We start from the raw sequence: 12864 nt of genomic DNA, 5'->3' as shown, positions 1-12864 counted from the left end.
GTTCTTTTCTCCTTGAGATCTCCCAGCAGCTTGCGATTGCCACGTTGAACAATGGTCGATATTTAATGGACTCTTCTGCACAGTGGACCGTTCTTCTTTGTCTCTGGTGGACCGAACAGTGTTCTAACTCATAGGTTTTATTAATCCCCGCTCGGCTTCCTCTTTCACCTTTCCACAGCTGGTCCACGACTTTCCCTACCGTCACTCTTTCTTTCACGACCAACAACGCCATTGAAGCCGACGAAATGCAGAATCCCTTCATCATCATTCGAGCCATATTTTTCAGTAAGCACACGATGTCACTCAATATCTCAGTGCAACCATATAACAATTGATGGCAGCCCTCATCCTATATTTCAATTTGCTTGCAACTATATTTGCAGGGTGGAATATTGTATCCTCTACATCTTCTGGGATGCCAGGTATGTTTGGTCAGTGTGCTGGTCATAATCATTGACTAACACGTTGCAGTGCCTGGTGCAGCGGCATTCCTTATTGTGAACTCTGCCTTTATATTCGCTCTTGCCACGCTGTAGGTATTTTGTTGTCGACCCTACATCAGTGACCCCCTGACTTTCCTCATTAGAGCATATTCAGCGGAGGTTATATGTCCCAAAGCGAGGCCTTCCCATGTCAGATTTGAGTGTGGGTGGACAGTACTGATGGGCATCCTTCAGCTAGGTAAGATATTGCTATATGTCACATCTTTGATCTATGACACTGAACCCCATCATTGAAATTTGAAGCTGCCAGCATTTATGCCACAACCGCTAGTCCCCCAACGTTATGTCAGTCACAATGTAAGCGTGGTTGATAGGTGGTTTGTTGCGTAGCTGACTTTCTCTGTCCTTTCAGCCACGTGGACTATCTGCGCTTCTGCAGCACTGCTTGTGCCGATCAGCTGGTTAGCTACGTTCATCAGTATGTCATCGTCATTCGTGGCTCTTGGCTGGCACTAATGATGCTAACAATAGTGCTTGCGTATTGTGTTACGATATGCGTAATGGCAGCAACTCATGTTCTTTTCATGCCTGCCCTATGGAAAATGCCTGTGACAGCGGTTCCCTGGTTCAATCTCGATGATTCGATGGCCGTTTCTTTTCCCTCACGGCCATTGTCGGAAAACTCATCGACCACCTGGGCTGAAAGCGGCAGCTCTTGTAATATCTCGAAATACATCTCAGAAACTTGGGAAAAGCTTTCCAGAGTCGAAGGACGCGTGATCGAGCCCTCGAAGCCCATTCTATTTTCCCGCAATTGCCCGTCCATCAATTCCACTCGGCCTGCGTGGGCGAAGCAGCTTGAACTCCAGACCCGACGTGGTGTGGACCAGCCTTTTTCGACACAGCGTATATCGCCGTCCAGCCGCTCTCCAAAAGTGCTCTCGCCGCCTCCAAAAGCCCGTGCTAGAGAGGTATCAGGTCCAAAAGACTTCAAGTGTGCTGAGACTTGCACGGATTTGCAGTTGGATAAAAATACATCCTGGTCAACCTTGACGCCACGAACGCCTACCATATTTCCGAAGAGGATTGTAGATCCTGATCTGCCCATCCCACGCCCGCGATTATCTGAGTGGATACCCGCGGATGCGGCCAATATTACTGATCTCCACGCTGAACTCTCATGACCCCTTAGAGCTAGTTTTTGATTGACATCCTTGCACTTTACCTTTCTTCCTCAACTTTCTTCTTGCTTCATCAACATATCCAATTTGTATCCCTTAGCATATTCAGCTTTCATCTGGACTTGGGTATCGCCACGGTTGTATTAAATATATCCACGATCGTAATACAGTTGTAGTATTTTGAGTTCAGAATACTTAGTTCTTGACTTTCAGGGATAGGGGTGACAGGAATAGTTGATGCCGAGTGTCCAAGAAATCCGTCCGGCTCAGAACTCGGTTCCCTCGGATCCGCCTGTCTCCAACCAGGCTACCCGGCCGCGCAGCTTGCGATTCTCCTCACGAGCCTTCGCAAGTGCGGTTGTGGTGCCCTCAAGCTGCCTCTTTGTCTCTTCGAGTTCCTTTGCTGTTTCTTCTTCTATTTCCGCAGCTCCCACGGCAATGCCTGTTGGAAAGCTCATGAGACAAGACGAGAAAATGAGGTGTAACATAGAATTACCTCCAACGAGCTTTACTAGTCGCCATAGACGAAGAATAATCAGCAGTCCAGCCAACTCACGTTGGCGTCCCTTGAGGACGAATTCGAGTACGAAAGTCGTGACGATGATCGCGACATCAAACAAATGTAAAGCCGCATGAGGAACACCTGAGAATGGGGTGTAGAAGCGAACTCCAAAAGCCCAGAGGGTAACTGGTATTTCAATAAGAAAGAGCGTGGTTATGGCAAGCGATATAGTCGCCAGAACTTCGAGCCATGCAGGGCCCTCATCTGGGGGGGCGCATCCATCGGACAAAACGGTGAATCCGAGGTCAGCGAGGACACATGCAGCATCGATCACAATCTACAGGCAGCACTGCATGTCAAAATGTAGTGGAAATATGTAAAACCGGCTACTCACCAAAGCAATAACGAATGTGTGAAAGCGCCGGGACTCTAGAATGCATGAAATGTTTTCGCGCCAAACACCGACAGTGCTTTTGGGCCGCTCAGTGGGCGTAATTATGTCCTCATCGTAGGGATATGCGAGAAGAGGCTGTTGTTCTCCTGAACCCGACATGATGGTTGCAGCTTGCTGTCAATTACTTGTGCCGCTGGTCTGTTTTCTACCTTTGCCGCTTACGGAAGTTCGTCCCTACATCGCTAGCACGTGCACTGCCTGTAAATTTAGAAACATGAGGACTACGACAAGACTACGACCTAGCAACTATATGGCAGCTGGCTACGGCCTACGGCGTATGCCAGTCGTACAATTCGATTCTTGCACTTACTCAACAAATCCCTTTCATTCTCGGGATATATGTGAGAGTGCTGATTCACGGGGCAGTGTCTCTACGACCGTGTCACTGGCAGGATGCGCTGAAAACTCAAGACTGGCACTGCCTACCACATAGGTGACTAAATTTAACACGCCCCGTCTCAGGAACACGCTGCTGCGGTATTAAATAAGACCATTTGGCCGTGAAACGACACATCAAGGCTGGTCCCATCCCTGTGTCCGTCTGGTACTGACTGCGGCGAATTTGAGTAATCGTGGCCACGTTTTAGTATTTCTTTTCTTTCTTCCTATATTACATTCGACTTCTTCGCCCTTCGACTTCACTGACTACGTCAGGACCCCCTTTTAATGGCTCCAAGCACTCTGTGGACCAGATTCAGGAGTTTTCGTCGCATTGTTCTCGGTGAGTTTCATATGTCTGATGTCTGATTCCAACTCACGTTGTTCGAAGCTCTTGCCGCAATTCTTTCCTTAGCATGGTCCGTCATCATTGCCGTGTATATCGCCAACAACTTTTCAAGCTACAATTCCGGCCAGCGTAAGTAGCATCACTATGCCTTGCAATTACCTGTTACCGATACTGTCCTTGCAGGCGGATTTCTCTTCGGTCTCCTTGCTCTTGATTTCGTTGGTTCGATTTTGTTGTATCTCATGTAAGCATCATCACTCCGTCCATATCCGCAGCGTGCTTACGGTGCCCAGGATTGTCGTACAATATCAATTTTGGCCCGATGCTGCACGAGCCATCGTACTTTTGGGTCTTTACGCTGGTTTGTGTTTGACTGTGCTGTGAGCGTGGTCATGGAACTCACGTTGCTTTTTTCAGCCGGTGCCGTAGTCTTCATGATTCTCAGCCCCAAATTTCCCTGCAGCGCATTCGGTTAGTTCGTTTGACCGTGTGAGTGATTCCTAGGCTGACTGAACCAAGGTTCGACTGCGAATTGCCATATTATGACAATGGTGGTCCTCATAGGAACTTATGCTATCTCCGCACTGAGTAGGTGCTCATTTACTTCATCCTTTTATACATGATGATTGATGGTGATAATAGTGCTTATTTATGCCATCTGCCTCCCCGTCATGGCTTTTGTCCCTCGTACACCCAGCTCAACTCAAGCTGATGATCTGGAGAATCGGCCTAATATTGCGGAGGTCAATGACGATCTGCGCAAATCTCATGCGTCGTCTGCGTCTCACGCGTGGCTCTTGAAAAACCAAGAGGGGATGTCTCCTGATCACTCTGCGTCGGAGCTCCCGTTTCCCCCCGAAATGCCTGCTGCTCGCAGACTCCGTAGCAATGCCTCGTCATTGTCCTCGTTGCAAATGGCACAACAAGCAACGGGTGATGAACGCATTGAACTGGAACCGCCGAGAGTCACTTCAGTCTACTCTGACGCATCTTCTCCGTCTAGTATTGCGAAAACCATCCGTGCTCCAGACGACGCCGATAGAAGTCTGAACGCATACGGCCCATCATCTCCGGGACAATACCTACGTCACCAGAATTCAATTCAGTCGTCCTCTTTGCCCAACCGCTTCGTCGGCGAGGCTGTAGATGGCAATCGTGATTCAGTGGCCAGCAGCTTCTACGGATCGACTTATGAATTCCCCACGGTTTCCGAACCACTCGCCGAGGTACCTCATCGAACCATGAGTGTGATCACCGGAAGTTCGGCATCAGTGTATTCCCAAAGCACTATAACTGGTCGTGCCAACACCACACCAGTCCCCAATGCAACTGATCAGCAGAGCAATCTACTTGCATCATCGTCGATGTCGCGCGCCCCTCACCTGTCTGTACATTCGATGATGGCCAGCGTCCATGATCATGCGGAGGATCTATCTGCAGCAGGTGATTACGACACTCCAAGCGATGGTTTTTTGTCCCCCCCACTGACTGCCCTTCCTACACCGCGATTCTCCGCAGGATCAAATCCAACCACATTCGAGTTTCACCATTCTGATGTCCCCAGAAGAGATTCTAAAGACAAGTTATCAGATTTTCCTCGGGACGTAGTGCGAGATCCTGTTCAACTGCCCACGCCAGTTCGACCTGGATTGCAACATGTTCGCACTGATTCTACGAATTCTAATGTCAATCTGAACGACTGGAGGAGACTCGTGCTTAGTGCTGCTGGACGAGAATGATGATGATCTTGGACCTGGACTTTCACATACAGTTATCTAAAAGCACGATTGGCATTTTATGGTCTGCCTATATGACCTGGTTATAGCGTTTAGCGCTGTCTGGACTTGAGGTCCATACTCACAACGTACTCATCTGTACTAACTTTCCTTATGAGGATGACGTCACATTACTTACCTGTAGTACTTGGTTGATCCTTACTTGTGGACTCTCCTCTCGTACATAATACTTCAGCTCAAGCATAACGAACAATTTCTAGTACTTGTTGCTCATGTCGTTCTCGCTTGTCCGGCCATTACTTGGGTTCAGCCCAATCACTGCTCGTTCGAGTTTGAGCACTATTCAATTCTTCCACCCTCGCTCACTATCTGTCATTTGTCGACAACGTTTACTTCCCGCACGCGCCCATGTGCCTCAGACATGGGTCTTGAATCGACTGGGCGTTACACGAAGAGGGCACTGGCACCTCCTGCCCAGCTTGCTGACAGCTACAGGGATTGCAGGGATCACGCTTGGCATAGCAACGTGCACCGCGCCAACCATTCATTGTGACAGCAAAGGTATTTATGAATTATCGTAGCTGAGCCTGGCTGAAAACAAGTTGATCTTGAGGCACCCAAGCTCCCGCACCCGCTCCGCTTCCTCAGGCCCCGCCCCCCGAGTCCGCCGTCAATCTCTATGAATTGACATTTGGTACAGCAGCTGGCATCTGCGCGGGTGTGTTCGTCAAGAAAGGTGCAAAAATGGTCGCATTCTGCTTGGGTGGTGTATTCGTTCTCCTTCAAGTACGTCACATGTGTTCTTGGCCGGCAACGCAGATTCATCGGCTCAACAGTACCTTGGGTCGTTGTCACTCGTCCGTGTTGATTGGGGCCTCATGGCTTCTCGATTCGAGAACTTGTTGTATACGAAGGACGAGTTGGGCAACAAGAGGCCACCAACTATTTCGTCACTGTGGAGATGGGTGGTGGACTTTTTAACAGCAGACTTTCAACCAAGGGCGTCTTTCATTGCTGGACTTGCATTGGGGTTGCGTGTCGGTTGAAGCGACGTTAGTAGATTCGTAGAGGGGGGTATCATCCAAATCAGGCAAGAGGAAAAATAGCTCGCAATTTGTCTCGGTCTTGTAGTACTTGTTTTCTGCTATCTCTCCGCGCGGTCGACCGTATCATTATCAGCTAGCCTGTCATGGGAGGACGTCGAGCAAAGTACAAACAGAAGCCTCCAGCTCCGCTTCCCAATCCAGATGAAACTCGCCCTTCGACAAAAAGGCTCGGAAAACGCAAGGCAAATGTAGATCAAGAGCCTGAACCAACTACCAACAGCCGTCCTACGAAAAAAGCTAAAGCAGACAAACCTCCAGCCCGAGAGAAGCGGGCGAAGGATTCAGAGAAGATATCAAAGGTTATATCTAAGCCTACACCTACCAAAGAAACAAGTAAACCGCTCTCGGAGGAAGGGGAAAGTGATGGGTGGGAAGACGCTAGCGATTTAGAAGATGTTGATGAGTTCGTGAATAATCCGGATGACTTGGATATCGATGAGGAGTGAGTTCCACGTCCAACTACATTCCTGACTGAAGTTTTCCGTCCTATAGCGACGACCTTTTACGAGGGATCCCGCAAGAACTGGATCTTGGCTCAGACGATGACGAAGAAATTGAACTGCTCCCCAAAAAAGGCCGGAAATCTAAGCAGGCTGAACGTCCAACCAAAATTATTCCAACAGCCTCAGATGATTCAGAAGACTCTGATGATGAGGACGACAACGAGGACGGGCCAATTACTGCCAAGAACATAGAATCCCGCTCCCGTGCCCTCGATGAGAAGGCTGCTCGTGAGGCAGAGCTTGATATTGCGGAGATGCAGAATGCCACCTTCGAGGGCAGTGACGAGGATATCGACATGGAAGGAGAGGGCGAAGATGCAGAGGCATTTCATTTACCTACGGCTGAAGAGAGAGCAGAGGAGAAGAACCATGTTGCTGACGTCCATGTCGTTCAGCGGAGGATGCGAGAATGCGTCCGTATCTTGGGCAATTTCAGCAAATTGGGCGCGAAAGGCCGGTACGTTTTTCAACCAGCCGCTTTCAATTCTGTCTGCATTCTCAATGACATATACAGGCTACGATCAGAATATGTAGAGCAGCTCGTCTCTGACATCGCTAGTTATTACGGGTATAATGATTTCCTTGCCGAGAAGTTTTTCCAGCTTTTCCCTGTTTCTGAGGTGTGTGCTCTATTTCTCTTTACTGTCTCGTGCTTATCCCTTCCGCAGGCCATCGAGTTCTTCGAAGCAAATGAGGTATCAAGACCAGTGACTATTAGAACAAATACGCTCAAAACACGAAGACGAGACCTTGCGCAATCCCTTATCAACCGTGGTGTCAACCTCGAGCCGATAGGCAAATGGACCAATGTTGGTCTTCAAGTCTTCGAAAGCAGCGTACCAATAGGTTTGTATAATTCTTTGGTCCCGAGCTGTGCGGAACTAAAGTTATATGATAGGTGCGACACCCGAGTATCTCTCTGGCCACTATATGCTTCAGGCAGCTTCATCATTCCTTCCCGTCATTGCATTATCTCCTCAACCGAACGAGCGTGTACTTGATATGGCATCCGCCCCTGGAGGCAAGACCACGCACATCGCTGCACTCCTAAAAAATACTGGCATCGTTTTCGCCAATGATGCGAACAAAGCACGGACGAAGAGTCTGACAGCGAATGTACATCGTCTAGGGTGCAAAAACGTTGTCGTCTGTTCGTACGATGGTCGGGAGTTTCCCAAGGTAATGGGCGGGTTTGACAGAGTCCTTCTGGATGCGCCATGTAGCGGCACTGGTGTTATCAGCAAGGACTCAAGTGTGAAAGTCAACAAGGTGAGGTTTCTAACTTCTTATCAAAGCTCCCCCATTTACTGATATACCCTTATAGTCTGAACGCGATTTCCACCTCCTCTCGCACCTCCAGAAGCAGCTTATCCTCTGCGCCATTGACAGTGTCTCTCCTGATTCCAAAACGGGGGGATTTCTGGTCTACTCCACGTGTTCCGTCACCGTTGATGAGAACGAGGCTGTTGTCGATTATGCGCTGCGAAAGCGCCCGAACGTGAAACTTGTGGACACTGGTCTTGGCTTTGGCAGGGATGGTTTTACGAAGTATCGCGGAAAAACTTTCCACCCGAGCGTGAAGCTGACGCGGAGGTTTTACCCCCACGTGCACAACATGGATGGGTTCTATGTTGCAAAGTTCAAGGTGGAAAAACGGGCCAAGGTCAAAGCTGGTACGCAGGAAGACGAACTGGCCGATGTGAAGGATGTAGATGAACAGCAAGAAGATGTCGGGTTTGATTCAGAGGAGGACAAGGCGTTCATTCAAGGTTTGTCCATCGATCTTATTGTGTTATATTGCTTGTTCAAGTATTTTCTCAGAGGGAAAACGTATACAGTTGAAGGCCAAGGGTTTGCGCGTACCTCGCAGACGGCAGTCAGATATTGCGGGCAAGGTGGTGAAAGCAGCCGCGTGATATACGTCAGCCGTTCCGCGTCCTGCCTGTTGATTTTCATTCCAAAAGCCCTACACGGCCTGCCGTTACGGTAGGACCCATAATATATCACTCAGATATCATTTGTGCACGATAAGACATTCATGAAGAAGTTTTTAAAAACGCCTTGCAAGGAAACCTAAGCGACTTCCTGAATACAACCTCCAGCTAGTGCTGCGTGGTCGTGGTCATGTGCGAGAGGGTGCGAGAGGGCGCGGGAGGTTGCTAGGTAGTCGCCACTTGTAGTGCGAAGTCGTGGAAGTCATGGGGACCTGGACGTGATGTGGAGATCAGCTGGTGTTCGACACAAGACCTCCAAGACATTGCAGCGGTAGTTCCTAGATACAACTGTGACCGGGTGTACTTTGGACGCCCCTCACCAAATGGGCGTAAACTCCTACGTCTGGGGCTTCGAAAATGAAATTGTAAGTAGTCCTTGTGGTGTTTGGGCGCAGATGCACCGTGAATCAGAAAGTCTGGGATGCTTGTCTGACGAGCACAGGGTCTTTGAGAGGCCGTGACCATGATCCGCGATAATTAACGTGCGAATCCTTCCGCGACACGAGGTAGAAATGTTGATTTCTTGGTCCGCAGGTGGAGAGAACTGCAGTTCGAGATTCCAATGCGGCAAACAATAGTCGTTCCCTTCGTGGAGTCTGAGCGCAGATCTGTTATTGTCAAAAGGAAGTGGATGCACACTTATACTTACCAGGGTCCAGGGCATCACCCTGGTAGTCCTTGTCCTTGGGATGTATCAAGTCATCGTGGCCATGCACTGACGTATAACGAACTCTGTTCGACATTTGTGCCGTGACACTGGTATTGGGTCGCATCGCACACTTTTGTTATGGCTGGAATGATGAGCGATATGATGTGAATACCCCCTTGAAAGTACACACGGCCGAAATGTCGAAATGAACATAGATCTAGATATGATTCAAACCAGTGAATGCACATCAACACGAGTCATGCCAACTTACATCAACTTCCCGTCGTTCGTACTAGTGGGCATGATATGACCGGGAAGTATGGCTGCTGAACTGATAGAAACCCTGAAGAACTGCGGTCCAGTTGGACCGCGTAAGTTTCTTTGATTTGGTCACCATCAGTGATGTAAGCCTTGGTGAAAGTGATTCTAGCCTGGCCATTATTTATAGCAAATTCTGTGATGCAGCCACCATGCATTTGCTCGAACACAAGGCCGTAGGTTCCTGCTGAGATAAAAGTTAGTGTAAGTCGATACTTTGCGAGTATTTCTTTGCATTGCCCTAGATGCAAAGTGTCGGGAGGTGAGCGCCGGTGAGCTCCCGCGTGCCTTGGAATTGTGACAAACGCTAGCTGAAACGGTCAAGCAAACCCCCCCGCTTATCGATATATAAATAGAAAGAAGGAGAAGCATAGGAAAGCATACGCCGTTGTCCCATTTCACGGTACCCGATACTAATACCAGCAGCGATAGCGCAGGCAGGATACGTGGACAAGCAAAATAACTGTGTCAATTGCCGCCAAGAACTCTCATAAAACTTATGAAAATGAAACTTTATCCCCTGAATTTGTATTTTTGCTTGTCGCGGGTTTCGATCAGTTGCAGGACACCAATGGTGCAACCAAGCTGAGGTATGAGGATTACGCTTTCTCTGCCGTTAGAACTCAGTATTAATTACTTGTAGAGTGAATAGTATGCACGTACATGTAGCCTTCGCATGAAAGGGGCTTCAAGGAGGACTAATCTGCGACCAGACGCCCATAGACTATTGGCAATTAGCACAGATAAGGAGATCATGAGTAGCAGGGGAGAAATATCGATGGCGATATCAAGGTCACGATCGAAAAAAGCACGCCAATATCCTACGGACGAAAGGATTGTGGTCGAGTCCCAGAGTAACCTTCGCCCAGTTGGACTGCATCCGCAATGACGAGAAAGTGCACAAGTCGTCATGACCACACCTTTTCTTTCTCAAGGATGTGGATTTGTGCACGCCACGGTGGTCGTAACAATGAGTGGGCATTGGCTGGGATGGTGTGCCGCGGGATGCTGGGAATGATTGAGTTGAAGTTTCTCAAACAGGAGTCAAAATCGCGCTCGGTGGCGAGCGGATGTGATCGATTGTACTAGTCTTGTGATTTCGCTAGCGTAGCGACAAGTGACGTGATCCGTAAGCACTGGAACCTTCCTTTGTACACCTGAGAACATCCTTCTTTGGGTTGGTCTCGTCTTTGGCATCCCTACGCCCACCGCACGGACCATTACAGACCAACCACCCACCCAGTGCCCATGCTAATTTCTACTTGGATAGTTCAAATAAATGGTACTGAGGCCTCCTAGGCGCCGTGGGAGATAACATAGCCGAAAGAGGTAATCAAGCTAATAGGAAGAACCTTCAAAAATTAGGTTACCTGCTTTGTTTGGCGCGTAAAGCGGAGCCAAATACGGATAAGTAGAGCCCGAATTTGACACAAACCGTATCTCTTCCTCTCTCTTACTCCTTCTCTCTTCTAGCCTTTGGGCCCAGCGTTGCGTAGCACGCCCTTCTCTCTCTTGTCAATTTATTGTCTTTTCATGTTCGTCGCCTTCTTCACTTTTATTATGCGTCTCGTCCATCTGACTCCTTGCCTTTTGTTGACAGCTCACATTCGCATTTTTTGCTATAATGTCTACTGAGGCCACCGCTGCTGTTCCCGTCCCCGCTGAGGAAGTCAAGGTTGTCGACACCCCCGCCGTCGACCCTGTACCTGAGACCCCTGCTGCTGAAGAGGCAGCTCCCGCTACTGTAAATTTTAAAAATTCTCCTTTGTCACTCCACGCGCCTCTAACCTTAAACACAGGAAGCACCAAAGGAGGAAGTCACGGCCGAGGTGAGCCGTTTATGCGGTCACCTTTGTTTCGTTGGTTGACGTGTTTTTTTCAGGAGTCTGCTCCCGTCGCCGAAGCTGCTCCTGAGGCTCCCGCTGAACCCGCTAAGGAGGAGGTCAAGACTGTATGTGTCCGACTCTGCGATTCATCTTGTGACTAAACCTCCTGTAGGAGGTAAAGAAGGAGGAGCGCCCAAAGAGCCCTGGCCTTCTTGCCAAGCTTCTTGCCCCCTTCAAGGAAGGCAAGAGCAAGGTCGAGAAGAAAGTCAAGGCTCCTAAGAGTCCCAAGAAGGAAAAGAAAAAGGAGGAATTGAAGGAGGAGGTTAGTGTTTAATTTCAGCTCAGGAACGTTGTGCTTGATGATTGTTTAGGCCGCTCCCGTTCCCGCCGCTGAGGAGCCTGCCAAGGAAGAGGCGCCTGCCGCTGAGGCAGTGGTTGAGGAGACACCTGTTGTCGCTGAGCCTCCCAAGGCTGAGGAGGTTGCAGCTGAACCAGTAAAGGAAACGTACGTGTGTTGTCATTGGATGCTTCCTTGACTAACGAGTCTTAGTGAGACTGCCGCTGCCGAGGCTCCCGCTGCAGAGCCTGCATCTGAGCCCGCCCCTGAGACTCCAGCTGAGGCTCCGAAGGAGGAGAAGGTATGTATGATGATTTAAGGTGATGTTTGCCCTAATATTTCTCTACAGGAGGAGAAGAAGGAGAAGGAAAACAAGGCTGCCAAGGTTGGACGCCGCTTGTCTGCGCGCGTTAGTGACCTCTTCAGAGCCAAGCCGAAGGCAGAGCTCTCGACTCCTGCCAAGGTGGACGAGCACCCACCCATGATCGATGAGCCTGCTCCGGTTGCTCCCCTCGAGAACCCTGCCAGTTCGGAGGCTGCTCCCGCTGAAGTTGCTGCACCTGTCGCTGAGGAGACCATTGTCGCCGAGCCCGCCGCTGTTGCCACCCCTGTGATCTCGGCTGTCGCATAAGCGGTTGATTCGAGGCTGTTGGTAATATCATGAACGACACGAGCGCATATTCATCAGCTCTTCTTTATTCCTTTGGTATGTTGAGCAGCCTTTCTCGCTGCACTTGATTTTGGCCACTATCAGGATCCCTTCATTCGCTCCCCTCATGTCTTTACCCTCTTCTGCTACCATACTCGTTGGATCCGGTCTTTGCTTCTTTTCACGACCTACTCATCATGACTACATTCCGATCCGTGTTTCCACTACCTAATGTCGATCTTGATCATTGATACCCTTACTTTGCTATGGTCGGATCAGTTATCCATGTCATTAAAGTTCTCTCTTGTAATGATGTTGGAGGGTTGCATGAACATCAAGAAATTCCTTGAGCTCAAGCACCCTTTGGGCGAGTTAAGGTGTGACTCGACTTGAATTATGGTAATATTGATACATCAACAAATTGGACAACTCTTCACCT

The 12864-nt window shown here is 49.3% G+C and overlaps 6 protein-coding genes across 6 annotated transcripts; 5 read left to right on the top strand and 1 right to left on the bottom strand.

Moving 5' to 3' along the window:
* DEU56DRAFT_875266 (uncharacterized protein) lies at window positions 1-1819 on the top strand. Its single transcript, XM_041355992.1, has 7 exons — window positions 1-285; window positions 342-422; window positions 472-532; window positions 587-681; window positions 747-800; window positions 856-921; window positions 975-1819. Exons 1-7 carry the CDS (start codon window positions 246-248, stop codon window positions 1625-1627), a joined length of 1050 nt encoding a protein of 349 aa, XP_041215798.1. The 5' UTR covers window positions 1-245; the 3' UTR covers window positions 1628-1819.
* DEU56DRAFT_764111 (uncharacterized protein) lies at window positions 1820-2690 on the bottom strand. The gene is made up of 3 exons (XM_041350875.1): window positions 2521-2690; window positions 2121-2463; window positions 1820-2066 (listed from the first exon to the last, which is right to left on the bottom strand). Exons 1-3 carry the CDS (start codon window positions 2677-2679, stop codon window positions 1891-1893), a joined length of 678 nt encoding a protein of 225 aa, XP_041215797.1. The 5' UTR covers window positions 2680-2690; the 3' UTR covers window positions 1820-1890.
* A 347-nt stretch (window positions 2691-3037) lies between these two features.
* Window positions 3038-5253, top strand: DEU56DRAFT_764107 (uncharacterized protein). The gene is made up of 8 exons (XM_041350874.1): window positions 3038-3301; window positions 3350-3436; window positions 3491-3551; window positions 3601-3668; window positions 3725-3778; window positions 3827-3895; window positions 3950-4750; window positions 4826-5253. Exons 1-8 carry the CDS (start codon window positions 3247-3249, stop codon window positions 5044-5046), a joined length of 1416 nt encoding a protein of 471 aa, XP_041215796.1. The 5' UTR covers window positions 3038-3246; the 3' UTR covers window positions 5047-5253.
* Window positions 5254-6179, top strand: DEU56DRAFT_764104 (FUN14 family-domain-containing protein). Its single transcript, XM_041350873.1, has 3 exons — window positions 5254-5604; window positions 5657-5829; window positions 5880-6179. The coding sequence occupies exons 1-3, from the start codon at window positions 5316-5318 to the stop codon at window positions 6087-6089; spliced, it is 672 nt and encodes a 223-aa protein (XP_041215795.1). The 5' UTR covers window positions 5254-5315; the 3' UTR covers window positions 6090-6179.
* DEU56DRAFT_15681 (NOL1/NOP2/sun family RNA met) lies at window positions 5954-8690 on the top strand. The gene is made up of 7 exons (XM_041344812.1): window positions 5954-6591; window positions 6642-7109; window positions 7167-7272; window positions 7321-7498; window positions 7551-7921; window positions 7977-8421; window positions 8474-8690. The coding sequence occupies exons 1-7, from the start codon at window positions 6233-6235 to the stop codon at window positions 8566-8568; spliced, it is 2022 nt and encodes a 673-aa protein (XP_041215794.1). The 5' UTR covers window positions 5954-6232; the 3' UTR covers window positions 8569-8690.
* A 2358-nt stretch (window positions 8691-11048) lies between these two features.
* DEU56DRAFT_764088 (uncharacterized protein) lies at window positions 11049-12863 on the top strand. Its single transcript, XM_041350872.1, has 7 exons — window positions 11049-11148; window positions 11214-11357; window positions 11413-11564; window positions 11612-11761; window positions 11811-11944; window positions 11990-12077; window positions 12126-12863. Exons 3-7 carry the CDS (start codon window positions 11454-11456, stop codon window positions 12405-12407), a joined length of 765 nt encoding a protein of 254 aa, XP_041215793.1. The 5' UTR covers window positions 11049-11148; window positions 11214-11357; window positions 11413-11453; the 3' UTR covers window positions 12408-12863.
* The last annotated feature ends 1 nt before the right edge of the window (window position 12864 follows it).

The sequence above is a fragment of the Suillus clintonianus genome (assembly GCF_016758775.1).
Source record: "Suillus clintonianus strain FC179 chromosome Unknown DEU56scaffold_1, whole genome shotgun sequence".
In the NCBI taxonomy this organism is placed as follows: Eukaryota; Fungi; Basidiomycota; class Agaricomycetes; order Boletales; family Suillaceae; genus Suillus; species Suillus clintonianus.
The sequence above is the reverse complement of the archived record's forward strand: the minus strand, read 5'-3'. Positions and strand labels throughout refer to the sequence as shown.

What these genes read in the sequence shown, in the direction of transcription:
- DEU56DRAFT_875266 (XM_041355992.1), top strand. Translation starts at nt 246, where the DNA reads ATGCAGAATCCCTTCATCATCATTCGAGCCATATTTTTCA. An exon ending in TACATCTTCTGGGATGCCAG is followed by an intron (nt 423 to 471) that starts GTATGTTTGGTC and finishes AACACGTTGCAG; the next exon opens with TGCCTGGTGCAGCGGCATTC. An exon ending in CTGGTTAGCTACGTTCATCA is followed by an intron (nt 922 to 974) that starts GTATGTCATCGT and finishes TGCTAACAATAG; the next exon opens with TGCTTGCGTATTGTGTTACG.
- DEU56DRAFT_764111 (XM_041350875.1), bottom strand. Translation starts at nt 2,679, where the DNA reads ATGTCGGGTTCAGGAGAACAACAGCCTCTTCTCGCATATCCCTACGAT. An exon ending in ACACATTCGTTATTGCTTTG is followed by an intron (nt 2,464 to 2,520) that starts GTGAGTAGCCGG and finishes TGCTGCCTGTAG; the next exon opens with ATTGTGATCGATGCTGCATG. An exon ending in ACTAGTAAAGCTCGTTGGAG is followed by an intron (nt 2,067 to 2,120) that starts GTAATTCTATGT and finishes GCTTTCCAACAG; the next exon opens with GCATTGCCGTGGGAGCTGCG.
- DEU56DRAFT_764107 (XM_041350874.1), top strand. Translation starts at nt 3,247, where the DNA reads ATGGCTCCAAGCACTCTGTGGACCAGATTCAGGAGTTTTCGTCGCATT. An exon ending in AAGCTACAATTCCGGCCAGC is followed by an intron (nt 3,437 to 3,490) that starts GTAAGTAGCATC and finishes CTGTCCTTGCAG; the next exon opens with GCGGATTTCTCTTCGGTCTC. An exon ending in ACTTTTGGGTCTTTACGCTG is followed by an intron (nt 3,669 to 3,724) that starts GTTTGTGTTTGA and finishes TGCTTTTTTCAG; the next exon opens with CCGGTGCCGTAGTCTTCATG.
- DEU56DRAFT_764104 (XM_041350873.1), top strand. Translation starts at nt 5,316, where the DNA reads ATGTCGTTCTCGCTTGTCCGGCCATTACTTGGGTTCAGCCCAATCACT. An exon ending in CATTCATTGTGACAGCAAAG is followed by an intron (nt 5,605 to 5,656) that starts GTATTTATGAAT and finishes GTTGATCTTGAG; the next exon opens with GCACCCAAGCTCCCGCACCC. An exon ending in GTGTATTCGTTCTCCTTCAA is followed by an intron (nt 5,830 to 5,879) that starts GTACGTCACATG and finishes TCGGCTCAACAG; the next exon opens with TACCTTGGGTCGTTGTCACT.
- DEU56DRAFT_15681 (XM_041344812.1), top strand. Translation starts at nt 6,233, where the DNA reads ATGGGAGGACGTCGAGCAAAGTACAAACAGAAGCCTCCAGCTCCGCTT. An exon ending in AAATTGGGCGCGAAAGGCCG is followed by an intron (nt 7,110 to 7,166) that starts GTACGTTTTTCA and finishes TGACATATACAG; the next exon opens with GCTACGATCAGAATATGTAG. An exon ending in AGCTTTTCCCTGTTTCTGAG is followed by an intron (nt 7,273 to 7,320) that starts GTGTGTGCTCTA and finishes TCCCTTCCGCAG; the next exon opens with GCCATCGAGTTCTTCGAAGC.
- DEU56DRAFT_764088 (XM_041350872.1), top strand. Translation starts at nt 11,454, where the DNA reads ATGCGGTCACCTTTGTTTCGTTGGTTGACGTGTTTTTTTCAGGAGTCT. An exon ending in GCTGAACCAGTAAAGGAAAC is followed by an intron (nt 11,945 to 11,989) that starts GTACGTGTGTTG and finishes AACGAGTCTTAG; the next exon opens with TGAGACTGCCGCTGCCGAGG. An exon ending in AGGCTCCGAAGGAGGAGAAG is followed by an intron (nt 12,078 to 12,125) that starts GTATGTATGATG and finishes ATTTCTCTACAG; the next exon opens with GAGGAGAAGAAGGAGAAGGA.